Genomic DNA, 13,893 nt, shown 5'->3' with positions numbered 1-13,893 from the left:
GTCCTCGGATGTAGTGGTTAATGCCCTCCCATCCTGTTGGTGTCACTTTGAGGGGGTCCGAAACATTGGTAAATATGTGTGAACAGAAGAATTGTGAGTGGAAAGTAAGAATTTTCAGTGAAAACACAAAGATCTCCCAGCCAAAAGTTCGTCTGAAAGAACTGAGTGCCCTGCTGCAATTTTACCCCCATCTGTCAAACAAGCATTTGAACGTCCAACTGGCTGCTGGCTGAAACATGTCTGGTAGAACGTGGAGTGTTTCCCACAGCACGGGAAACACGCTGAGGATGTTTGAAAATTGGACCCCTGCCTCAATGTGCACAAAATTATGTACTTCAGCTATCTAAATAATTCTTTTAACTGTCATCCCGCTAGCTTTAACTGCCGGTGGGACTTCTGCAATCGCGCGCACCCAGACGCGTCAGTGGGGAACCCGGAGGTCATAGAGAGAGTCATAGAGTCATAGAGTCATACAGCACGGATAGAGGCCCTTCGGCCCATCGTGTCCGCGCCGGCCATCAGCCCTGTCTACTCTAATCCCATATTATAGAGTCATAGGTCTGCGGGTTGGAGCCGTGTTCCGAACCCATTCGGGATTTCGCCGATTTTCGGAGCCCCCAACGCACCTGCACTTGGATTCCAAAATCAAGCCGTATATCTTTTATGAAGCAAATTCTGGGCAAATGTCCTTTTTAAAAAAATAAATCTTTTCCTCTGTCATGTATTAGAGTTAGAATCACTTACCAGGCCTGCAACTCTGCAAAGGTAGCCTTGATCTTCTTCACAGAAGCATCCATTTCCTCTTTGATCAGGAGTTGGTATCTGGCCAACGAGACAGTACATCTCTGCAGGTCTTTCACCGATTTTTCAATGCTCGTTCCTGTTTTGAGACACACAAACTTCAGTATCATAATTAGATCGTTTATTAAGATCTTGCCTATTTTGCAGGGTAATTATAAATTGTGTCCATAACCAACCAGTGTGACTGCAGGATTACAGAGTGTAACACTCCGCACTGACACTAACCACCATTCCGAGCTGGCACATAAACAGCACTTTAATTATCAGGGAAAACACATAGGTGTAAGTGAGTTTATTTCTTTTAAATCGAACAAATCAATTGATAATGTCAGTAACTGTACTTATAACCATCAGCAAGAGGAGATTTGTATCCCAAGTCTGGCTTGGATTCAGAGGTGAGAGAATGGCTTTTTTATCCACTCCATCAACAATCCTCCCCAATTGAACTGATTTGCATCGCCCAAGTAGTGGCCTCCCTGAAGTTAAATTTAATAATGGCCTTTAGTTAAAATAAAGATATACAACGTACATTTAGTATTTCTATAGTTATCAGCCCATTTTTTTAATACTTGTTTCATTTTGGCTTTAATTACTATACTTCTTTGCACATACCAATGATATCTGTCCACACTGCACTGTTAGGAGCCCAAATGCCAAGTTGCCTCTTTGTGATATTTTGTGTTGTTATTTAACTCGGAAAACTAGTTTGGAGTAAATTTAACCTGGAGCTGTCACTTTGTTTTGGTTATTTTTCTCCCATGGAGTAACCATGTGACTGGATACATACCATACTTGGAAGGATGGGCAGGCATCCCATTGGTTCAATTAATACAACAGAATGGGAGATTCAAAAATCATATTTTTTTAATCAATTGGATCACAGTGCAAAAGCACTTTCTCAATAGTTATTCAGATTTTTTTAAAAATCCAGTCCTCACTGACAAGCTTTGATTTGTTTTCATTTCGTCATTATTCCACTCTTTTCCCCCTCCTTTCTGTGGTCCCCATGGTCTCTGCCAGTGTCATTCTATCACCTGCCAGTAGGCGGTGTGTGAGAGCGGACTGTTGCCTGACAGATAAGGGCCTGGCTTCTGTTCCAGGGCACAATGTGTGGTAACTCAAATACACTGCATCACTGTACAGCTCTCCTAGTGCTACAAACTTAATGCAGCATTTAAAATATCTTAAAACAGCAGTGTTGCCTAGAATTTGAGCTTTGCAAACCAGACATCTCTGCATGACATCTTGAGTTTTTTTAAAGTAATGACATCCATATAAATCCCTATAAGTTTTTACAATTACATGTTGAAGCGATTTAAAAAGACGATTATTATGTGAATTATTTTAACAGACCCACATGGGTATGGTCACTTTGTAACCCTCTATGACTAGGTTCCTATTTACATTCTGGCTTGCAAGCTCAAAATTGTTGCTGACAATGTTCCTTTAAGAAAAGCAGCGAGAACAGTAAATACTTAGAAGGATATAATCTGGACTGCACGCTGAGATCGAAAGTTAGCAGCTAATCTGCTGGTTTTGTTTTCCCCTCAGCGTTTCATTAAACTCTTGGCCCCAGATTCTGCAGCTGCACTCAGGGTTTTGGCATTAATTAATAACAGCTTTTATTTTGAGGACCTTTCATTGTGAACGGCTTTGCTTGATGGGCCCTATAAAACTGATGCCAGCCAAGTCACATCTGGAGGTGGTCAGCGATATATTACAGCACAATCTGCGTTGAGATCATTGGGTGTATTTTTCCAGCAGTCATTGATTAGTATGGACCAGGCTTCATGGGCTGGGACAAAACTATTATTTTCCAACAAAGCATTAGGTAAGAGGTATCATATACAAAGTTTTATTCCCCCCCCCCTCAACAAAATCCCATTCACGAGCTTTACTCGACTTCCCTTTTCTGCACCACTCAACCATTGACATAGATTTACATAGAATTTACAGCACAGAAACTGTCCATTCGGCCCAACTGGTCTATACCGGTGTTTATGCTCCACACAAGCTTCCTCCCACCCCTCTTCATCTAACCCTATCACCATAATCTTCTATTCCTTTCTCCCTCATGTACTTATCTAGCTTCTCCTTAAATGCATCTATGCTATTTGCCTCAACTACTCCTAGCGAGTTCCATATTCTAACCATTCTCTGGGTAATGAAGTTTCTCCTGAATTCCTTATTGGATTTATTAGTGACTATCTTATATTTATGACCCCATTTGTCGCTATAGAACAGTTATATGGCACCTCTTGTGTGATATGGAGTTTCTCCGCTTCACACTGACATCAATAATGTGGTCTCACTCCACTGCAAAGTCATGCAAATCGAATCCCAGCAAGCTGCCCGAGACCACCTTGAGGAAGGAGAGAGCCAACCAACTCTTTGCACTGGCTGCAGTACAACTGCGTTCGATGTGAAGAGAACTTTCAATTTGTTTTTTTTTCTCACCTCTTTTTCTCCTCTCTCCTGAAATCATTGACTTTGCTCCAGAGTATAATTCCAGAGGAACCAGACTCCCTCCAATACTATACCTAAGTGGTCATTATTCACAAGCAGCTTTACAGCGATGGTGCATTTGTACTTCAACAGCAGCAGCATCAGTGCAAAGCTTCTCACAGACACTGCAGTTACAGTGTAAATGCAGCCTAAATCCAGAGTCAGGGGCCAACCTGACACCAGAGACAAGGGGCTCAATTTTAAAAGGGTGGCCGGATGGCAGTGGGGGACGGGAGGGGGGTCAATGGGCACATGGCAAACCTGAATAAAAAAAACTTACCTTTCCCCACGTGATCGTGAGGTAATTGATGCTCATTAATCTTGAGAAAGAGAGAGAGAGAGAGACATCGTCGGGTGCTGAAACAGAGAGTGGGGGTGGGGCACAAAGATTGGAGGGGTGGGAAAGAGATCGGAGGGGAAGACAAAGATCGGAGGGAGGGATATCGGACATCGTCGGAGGGGGCTGAGACATCGGAGAAGAGACATCGGGGGGAGACATCGGAGAAGAGTCATTACAGAAGAGACATTGGTGGGGAGACATCGGACATTGGAACAGAGGGGTTTCACCAGGCGTGAATTGGAAGCCGTGAGAAAGCTGCCCGGGTAAGTTGAAAATCATTGCAACTACCTACTATGTAACAAATAAAGTACCTTGAGGTACATTTGCTTCTTTAAATATTGTCCCGCCGGCTTTAATTGTGTGCGAGACGCGGAAGTTGGCGGGTTGGAGCCGGGTTCCTTACCCGCTCCGGATTTTACCAATTTTCGATGCCCCCACCCCGCCCCCAACGCACCCGGACTTTCATTTGAAAATGGAGCCCAAGGAGTGAGGATTGCTGGGGGAGGTAGATTCAATCAGCTTCACTTCAAAGTCTTGATACACGATTTACACTCCACAGGGTAGAAATTGGACATCATTACGCCTGATTTACAAGTGTAAAATGGGTCAAAAGGGAACATTTTGGGGACCAATGTCCCGCACCCAAAGGAAGCCTGAAAGACGTGCGACCCGACATTGGGTCGGGTGATTTTTCAGGCAACCTGGATGATCAGTTAAAAAAGGCATTAGGCCCCTTTCATATGTAAATGAGAGGTCTAAGGTCTGTCTTAGGCCCCCTTGCCGAAATTCGATATCACAGAGCGGAGCAGGAGCCAGAAGTGTTCCCCCAACTCCACAGATCGGCCTTACCCCCCGTTTCACACCCCTCTTCCCAAGACTTACCTTCAGAAATGCATTTCTTCAAATGAGTGAGCTGCCTGTGGAGGTGCGACAGGTACCGGCAGCTCACCCAATTAATATTAATGAGGCTTGAGGCCCAACTTTGGGCCAGCCTTGGGCCTCCCAGTTTGTGAGCACATTGCCACCTTCGTGCCCTAAACTGGGCACTGATGAATTTTTTAGCCCCACAAGCTTAGTGTCGAGTGCAAAACCAAAACTGCTTTAAATCTGGCACTAAATATGTAATCTAAATGCACTCTGAGAGTCAGCAGGCTAATGGACCTGGGAAAGCATCGTGACTGAACCTGATCCCGTTTTCACCTGGCGCCCAAGCACATGGACTCACGGCAGGAGTTGGTGCATAGCAATCAAGAGTGAGAACCTTTGTCAATTTCCCACTCCCCAACCCAGGGCTAGTTAGGCAAATTCTAACATTTCTACTGCTGCCCCGGCTCAAAATAGGGAACTCAGCACAGTTTGAATCTGGTACCTTCCTGGTCTGCACAGCTGAGCCCTCGGGAGGTGTGAACTAAATTCGAAATACTGCCAAGAGGGTCAACTGGCCACGTGTCAACTTTATATATATCAGTTTTAATTGTTTGCAAAGAGCTGGCTGTGCTGTCCTAAAGTATCTGCAGTGAGAACTTCATAGAATCTTACAGCACAGAAGGAGGCCATTCGGCCCATCGTGCCTGTGCCGACCTTTTGAAAGAGCTATCCAATTAGTCCCACTCCCCTGCTCTTTCCCCATAGCCCTGCAAAATTTTCCCCTTCCAGTATTTATCCAATTCCCTTTTGAAACTTATTATTGAATCTGCTTCCACCACCCTATCAGGCAGTGCATTCCAGATCAGAACAACACACTGTTTAAAAAAAAATACTTGATACTTTGATTTTAATACTTTTCAATAAATATTAGTGCAGAGAATTCTAATTCAGTGTGGGCAGCTACCAATGGGCAACCATGAGGTAGAACAAGTGAGATGGAAATAAATATATATAATTTTCAAAATGCAAGTGAAAGAGAAGTGCATAGTGAATTAAACAAAGAGCGAAGGATAAACGGATCCTCCAGAGGTAACCAGCTGCTGGGGCTTCACTTGCTGCCTTCACAATGTATAGTGGGGGGTTTTTAGCTCTCAAAAGAACCCCAGATCTTTCTGGGAACATTAAGATTATTCTTCATTTTTTTAAGTGGATGTCTCATCAGTTAATATTTCCAACATGTCTTTAACAATTGAAACAGGAGGAGGAAGTGATTCCCCCACTGCTTCATTGTCAGCTGAAAAACAGGCAAACACAGATCACTTGGTTTTAATATGATAGCTAAAGGAACAGGCACTATCTGTTTATTCATTAATTTCTACCCCTCCCTCCTGTAAAGAGACAATTTCTACTTTAAAGCTGCTACATAAATGCAGGTTGCTGTTGTTGTTGCTGAGTCAAATGGCAGATTCATGTCACCAAGATACACAATACAGACTTAATGGGGTAAAGATCCACAATTGGTACTCAACAATATGAAGAATTCAAACTAAGGTCACTTGGACCAGTGCCATATCAGGTGTACTAGAATATCTGGACCTGTTCCATATCAGGTATACTAGAATACCTGGACCTCAGTGACATATCAGGTGTACTAGAACACCTGGACCTCAGTGACATATCAGGTGTACTAGAACACCTGGACCTCAGTGACATATCAGGTGTACTAGAACACCTGGACCTCAGTGACATATCAGGTGTACTAGAACACCTGGACCTCAGTGACATATCAGGTGTACTAGAACACCTGGACCTCAGTGACATATCAGGTGTACTAGAACACCTGGACCTCAGTGACATATCAGGTGTACTAGAACACCTGGACCTCAGTGACATATCAGGTGTGCTTCAAGGCCTGGGCCAATGCTATTTGAGATGTGCTAGAAAACATGGGCCAGTGCCATACCAGGGTGTGCTTGAACACTTCAACTCACTTCATCTTGGTCCCAGAGCCAGCGACTATCAATCATTGTTAAACGTTTTAAGAGCTCAATAGCCCAAACACAACATTCAATGCTTCAACCATTTGTTTGCACATTGTGGTGGTGATCACATGGGATCCTATGGGCAGAAGGATGCCCACATTGTGTGTTCAAAGAAAAGGACTCTCAAGATTTTGGAATGATGCGGAGATGCCGGTGATGGACAGGGGTGGACAAATGTAAGGAGTCATACAACAATAGTATTATTTACAAGACAGTAGTGTATAAGTCAAGCATTGTATTATTGACTAGTCTACTATATCCCATTTGCTTCTGTGTAATTATAATTCTTATAAATAAATTCATTCACTAGTTTTGGCCTGAACAGTATGAAAGAAAGAAAGACCTGCATTTATATAGTGCCTTTCATGACCTCAGGACATCTCAAAGTACTTTATATCCAATTAAGTACTTTTGAAGTGTAGTCATTGTTGTAATGTAGGAAATGTGGCAGCCAATTTGTGCACAGCAAGGTCCCACAAACTGCAATGTGATAATGACTGGATAATCTGTTTTTATAGTGATGGTTGAGGGAAAGAACATTGGCCAGGACACTGGGGAGAACTCTCCTGCTCTTCTTCAAAATAGTGCCATGGGATCTTTTACTCCCACCTGAGAGGGCAGACGGGACATGGTTTAACATCCCATCCAAAAGAAGTTATGGTCTGATGGCATGGTGTTGTCCATCATTCAGAGTGCACAGGGGTGCATAGTGAGCAGCCCAAGCAACTTCCACTATCAGGGTATATGGGTAACTGTCAATCCTGGGGGACACTAACTATCGTGCCAGGTCCCAGTTCTTTCCAGGATTTCCCGGCCTCCACCCAGCCCTTACAGGGCAAGTGTCAACAGGCACAGAGCCGAGAGTGGCCCCAGGTTCAGGAACCAGTGTCATACTGGAAGCCGATACACCCCATGAGGTGAGCCACACCGGCCTCCAAATTGCTATAAATGTGCCCAGGGAGGCAGGTGCCCTGGGCACATTTAAAAAAAATTATTGATCAATCCTTTTATACAGGGGCTAAGGGGACATGGCTGGGATCTGAGTGGGGCCTTATGCAACCCTCCCCCCATCCCCCCAAGTGGAGGGCAGGCACCGGATTGTCTAGTTTAATGGGGTAGACAGGTACCTGCAGTAATGTCTGTGCCCATCTACCTCATGCAGATCAGGTGCCCTGCCACTGACGCTGCAAACTCAAGTGGGGTCAGTGCTGGAGGGAACCAGCAGGCACAATTTGCAGCCTATGTTTTTTTGAAGCTCTGTGATTGCAGACATTTTAAAAGCCTGTCAACTTTCCCAAATACCATTACTGAAAAGAGCAAAAAAAAAACCCGGTAATAAATCACAATTATATTGTCTGGGGAGTGCAGTGCCTTCATTCTGCCTGGAATCTGAAGATAATTAATTGATTAACTGCAAAGTAACTGTGTCCAGAATTTACAACAATGCATGAAGGCAGCAGATTAATCATGTTTATAGTTTATAAACATGCATGGGGACTGAGTGGGATGTACTGGACATGCTTCTACTAATCACATTGTCAAATTTTAAAATTCCAGAACCTTTCATCTCCAACAGCTGCTGAGATATTATTTGTTGGGGAAGGCGTCGTCCTAACGACTGTCAGAAAGGAGTTGCAGCAAGAAAAAGAGAGATTGATGCAACCTCGTGACACATTAATCATCTAACTGAACCTGCTGTTAACAGCTTTCTCCTTTCTTAAATTCTTTTTCCTTTACCCTTTCTTGGCTGTGTGACATCCCTGGCCAAGAGGATAGTTATAAAATATGTGTTCAGATATTAATCAATGGGGCCCTCTAGCCGGGTGCAGCAGCAGCAACCTCGGGTGGCCTGATGACCCGATTTGCCTTCCCTGTGTTTGGGGGAAAAAACCTGGTTTACCTTGAATCCTTGCACGTGGCAACATGATTGAAATTGGCAAAAAGTTAACAGTCTCTGAGATCCATGTGTTGGGTTTATTGTTGAAACAATCAACAACAGCAAAGAATGAGATAGACTAGTACAGCTACTATGTTGAAAGAATGGTACTCCTTAATTGACACAGGAAGAATTGCTAGTACTGTGATACTAGAAAGACAGGAAACTTTTGAAATGTATCCCATTATACACGTCTTTATCTCACAAGGACACAAGGCAACATATGGCTTTCAGTTAGATAGAAGGTACAACACAGAATTAGGCTGTTCAGTCCAACCAGTCCGTGTCAGCACTTACCATCCAAGTAAACTCAAAGAAATTATAGCATTGACGCCAAAAACTGCCACAAACTGACTACAGCATTTTAGCTCTAGCATATTTTAAACAGTTACAAAATAAAAGTTTCTCTTAGTGTTAAAAGGGAGGAGGGGGCAACTGTCATGTTGGAGCTGTACAAAGTCTTTATGACTTGACAAGAATTTACCCTTTTACCTCTCTTCTTGTTTGATACCGGGTCTCCTGATGTTGTTAGAGACTGCGGAGCTGTGGAATGGGAACCAGGCAACGCTTTTGGTTTTGACTTGTTTGTTGTTGGTCTGATGGTCTGACATTTTTGAGTATCACGAACAGGCAGTTTCTCCTCTTCAGGAGTGAGACCAACTGGAAAAAGGTTGAAAGTTAACAATTTCAATGTTGGTTTCCTATACTGAGGTAGATTATCATATGCCCCAGCAGATTTGATATGCTACAAGCTATTTAATATCAGAAAAATCTAATATCCATATATAATACTCATATACATGTACTTTTGTTGGTTGAAAACTGTTAAATTAACTGGCCATGTGCACTCCAAGGACTAGAGTGTGGAAGAAAGGCTTAATTTCTTTTACCATTTTTTCCTGAATTTTTTTTTAAAAATTGTCAGTTATTGCCACTTGATGTTGTGGTTGTACCAGTTGAATTCATGCATTGCCAATTCAATAAAGATTTAGAATCATAGAATCATAGAAGTTACAACATGGAAACAGGCCCTTCGGCCCAACATGTCCATGTCGCCCAGTTTATACCACTAAGCTAGTCCCAATTGCCTGCACTTGGCCCATATCCCTCGATACCCATCTTCCCCATGTAACTGTCCAAATGCTTTTTAAAAGACAAAATTGTACCCGCCTCTACTACTGCCTCTGGCAGCTCGTTCCAGACACTCACCACCCTTTGAGTGAAAAAATTGCCCCTCTGGATCCTTTTGTATCTCTCCCCTCTCACCTTAAATCTGTGCCCCCTCGTTATAGACTCCCCTACCTTTGGGAAAAGATTTTGACTATCGACCTTATCTATGCCCCTCATTATTTTATAGACTTCTATAAGATCACCCCTTAACCTCCTACTCTCCAGGGAATAAAGTCCCAGTCTGTCTAACCTCTCCCTGTAAGTCAAACCATCAAGTCCCGGTAGCATCCTAGTAAATCTTTTCTGCACTCTTTCTAGTTTAATAATATCCTTTCTATAATAGGGTGACCAGAACTGTACACAGTACTCCAAGTGTGGCCTCACCAATGCCCTGTACAACTTCAACAAGACATCCCAACTCCTGCATTCAATGTTCTGACCAATGAAACCAAGCATGCTGAATGCCTTCTTCACCACCCTATCCACCTGTGACTCCACTTTCAAGGAGCTATGAACCTGTACTCCTAGATCTCTTTGTTCTATAACTCTCCCCAACGCCCTACCATTAACGGAGTAGGTCCTGGCCCGATTCGATCTACCAAAATGCATCACCTCACATTTATCTAAATTAAACTCCATCTGCCATTCATCGGCCCACTGGCCCAATTTATCAAGATCCCGTTGCAATCCTAGATAACCTTCTTCACTGTCCACAATGCCACCAATCTTGGTGTCATCTGCAAACTTACTAACCATGCCTCCTAAATTCTCATCCAAATCATTAATATAAATAACAAATAACAGCGGACCCAGCACCGATCCCTGAGGCACACCGCTGGACACAGGCATCCAGTTTGAAAAACAACCCTCGACAACCACCCTCTGTCTTCTGTCGTCAAGCCAATTTTGTATCCAATTGGCTACCTCACCTTGGATCCCATGAGATTTAACCTTATGTAACAACCTACCATGCGGTACCTTGTCAAATGCTTTGCTGAAGTCCATGTAGACCACGTCTACTGCACAGCCCTCATCTATCTTCTTGGTTACCCCTTCAAAAAACTCAATCAAATTCGTGAGACATGATTTTCCTCTCACAAAACCATGCTGACTGTTCCTAATTAGTCCCTGCCTCTCCAAATGCCTGTAGATTCTGTCCCTCAGAATACCCTCTAACAACTTACCCACTACAGATGTCAGGCTCACTGGTCTGTAGTTCCCAGGCTTTTCCCTGCCGCCCTTCTTAAACAAAGGCACAACATTTGCTACCCTCCAATCTTCAGGCACCTCACCTGTAGCGGTGGATGATTCAAATATCTCTGCTAGGGGACCCGCAATTTCCTCCCTAACCTCCCATAACGTCCTGGGATACATTTCATCAGGTCCCGGAGATTTATCTACCTTGATGCGCGTTAAGACTTCCAGCACCTCCCTCTCTGTAATATGTACACTCCTCAAGACATCACTATTTATTTCCCCAAGTTCCCTAACATCCATGCCTTTCTCAACCGTAAATACCGATGTGAAATATTCATTCAGGATCTCACCCATCTCTTGTGGTTCCGCACATAGATGACCTTGTTGATCCTTAAGAGGCCCTACTCTCTCCCTAGTTACCCTTTTGCCCTTTATGTATTTGTAGAAGCTCTTTGGATTCACCTTTGCCTGATCTGCCAAAGCAATCTCATATCCCCTTTTTGCCCTCCTGATTTCTCTCTTAACTCTACTCCGGCAATCTCTATACTCTTCAAGGGATCCACTTGATCCCAGCTGTCTATGCATGTCATATGCCTCCTTCTTATTTTTGACTAGTGCCTCAATCTCCCGAGTCATCCAAGGTTCCCTACTTCTACCAGCCTTGCCCTTCACTTTATAAGGAATGTGCTTACACTGAACCCTGGTTAACACACTTTTGAAAGCCTCCCACTTACCAGACGTCCCTTTGCCTGCCAACAGACTCTCCCAATCAACTTCTGAAAGTTCCTGTCCAATACCATCAAAATTGGCCTTTCCCCAATTTAGAATTTTAACTTTTGGGCCAGACCTATCCTTCTCCATAGCTATCTTAAAACTAATGGAATTATGATCACTGGTCCCAAAGTGATCCCTCACTAACACTTCTGTCACCTGCCCTTCCTTATTTCCCAAGAGGAGGTCAAGTTTTGCCCCCTCTCTAGTCGGGCCATCCACATACTGAATGAGAAATTCCTCCTGAATACACTCAACAAATTTCTCTCCATCCAAGCCCCTAATGCTATGGCTGTCCCAGTCAATGTTGGGAAAGTTAAAGTCCCCTACTATTACCACCCTATTTTTCTTGCAGCTGTCTGTAATCTCCTTACATATTTGCTCCTCAATTTCCCGTTGACTATTTGGGGGTCTGTAGTACAATCCTATCAAAGTGATCTCTCCCTTCTTATTTTTCAGTTCTACCCATATGGACTCAGTGGGCGAACCCTCGGATATATCCCCTCTCACTACTGCCGTGATGTTCTCCCTAATCAAGAACGCAACTCTCCCTCCTCTCTTACCTCCTGCTCTATCTTTCCTATAGCATTTGCTGAGTATTTTGTTTTAGTATCTGTGAACATCACGCACCCAAACGTTTGGCAACTTTGGAGATGTGGAATGTGTATTATAGATGAATATTTAAGGGAAAAGCAGTGTTTTAATTCTTATTTACAGAAATCCATTCTTGTACAAATGCAACAGAGGCCAATATGGCGGTACAGCTTGCCAGAGCTCTGGCAGGCTACAACATGGAAATGGTGCGTTCAGAGTTTCTGGCATGTTGCTGTGGGGGAAACACTGGACAGAGATTTATCACCAAAGGTAAGGGACAATCAGATCTGTGCCCAAGTGTTCAGTGAGAAGTTACAGAACACAAGCAGTCCAGAGTGATTGGGGGTGAAATCGGTCTCGGGGGGTATCACAAAATGGGTGATAGCAAATTGGCAGACCCTCTTACACTTTGCTCGAATTTCTTTTCCATTGACTGGAGAAGAAATAGGTCAACATTTCTGCTGGAACCTTTGATCAGAATTAGCACTGAAGGCTCATACCTGCAATGTTAACCTCTCCTTCTCTCAGATGCTAACCGGCGTGCCGTGTATCTCCAACATTTTCTATTTTTATTTAACTGCTAAAACAACGTCGGGAGCTGACCTGGTTTTTCTGTTGCTTGCAGCTGGTGTAACTCCAGGTCTACTGCTGCTTTTTCATTGTTGGAAACGGACTCCATCCTCTCACTGAGAGAGTCTACTGAAGAATCATCATTTGCAGAGCCGTTGGCATGGTACCCGTTCAGTCCACCTTTGGATAGGGGAAGATCCGCATTCTCCTCCAGTCTGTCAGGCCGATCCTTCTCTTCCTTTTGACCATTTGGCTGTTTTGGTTTTCTTTTCCTTTTCTTATTGTGCTGGGTGAAATAATTGTTAGATTATTCGTATTGCCAACCAAATAATACAATTTCGTAATGCATATCTGAAAATAAGTCTTCTCAAGCTTACCTTCTTTTTACCTGGCACGTTCCATTCTTTCAAAACCTCCACTGCACTACCTGACCAAGAACAGAAAACAGAAAATCAATAAGGGAACTTCAACATTATCCAGAGGCAGCTTCTTTTAGCAATGAACTAAAATGACTGGTGTGTGTGCGGGACTGGGTTTGAATAAAATTAAAGAAAAAGCATTCCTTTTACAGGATTCCTATCCCTTTGTTTATTCAGCGGTATTCGTTCTAATTTATTGGCCGGGAATTTCCTCGGGAGTGCTCCTGTCCTGCCGTTGTAACTACGCCGGCAGTGTGGCGGAAATCCCGCTTACATGTGTCAACTGCATTTCTGGCAAAGTTACGGCAGTGGAATGGGAGAAGCTCCGAGGAAATTCTCTGCTTTTCAACAAGGAGCTTAACAATTGAATTACAGCATTACCTCCCAGACTAGGCTCCCTCTAGTGTAAAACAAAATAATGAGCTTGTGCAGCCACACCTTTTTATAACAGGATTCTCTTAGAATAATTCTCTGCACAATTCTTCTGTGATTTAACAATTACTGTATAACCATATTAACAGAACAACAACTTGCATTGATACAGTGCTATTAACATGGTGAAAGGTCCTAAGGCATTTCACAGTTTGGTGTCAGAGACTAGCAGGTGCATGTTGGGAAGGTTAGCGGAGGTGGCCAAAAGAGCGATCAGAGATAGGTTTAAAGGAGGCCTTTTAAAGTGGG

The 13,893-nt window shown here is 43.4% G+C and overlaps 1 protein-coding gene across 1 annotated transcript in view; it reads right to left on the bottom strand.

Moving 5' to 3' along the window:
* Positions 1 to 13,893, bottom strand: part of LOC137323344 (SPATS2-like protein) — a 139,985-nt gene that overhangs the window by 68,459 nt on the left and 57,633 nt on the right. Inside the window, exons 4-7 of the mRNA XM_067986827.1 lie at positions 13,171 to 13,220; positions 12,827 to 13,079; positions 8,984 to 9,151; positions 745 to 880 (exon numbers count right to left, since the gene is read on the bottom strand). Of these exons, the coding sequence (XP_067842928.1) occupies positions 745 to 880; positions 8,984 to 9,151; positions 12,827 to 13,079; positions 13,171 to 13,220 (607 nt within the window). The remainder of the gene's footprint in view (positions 1 to 744; positions 881 to 8,983; positions 9,152 to 12,826; positions 13,080 to 13,170; positions 13,221 to 13,893) is intronic.

Source organism: Heptranchias perlo, chromosome 7 (assembly GCF_035084215.1).
Source record: "Heptranchias perlo isolate sHepPer1 chromosome 7, sHepPer1.hap1, whole genome shotgun sequence".
Taxonomy (NCBI): Eukaryota; Metazoa; Chordata; class Chondrichthyes; order Hexanchiformes; family Hexanchidae; genus Heptranchias; species Heptranchias perlo.
The sequence above is the reverse complement of the archived record's forward strand: the minus strand, read 5'-3'. Positions and strand labels throughout refer to the sequence as shown.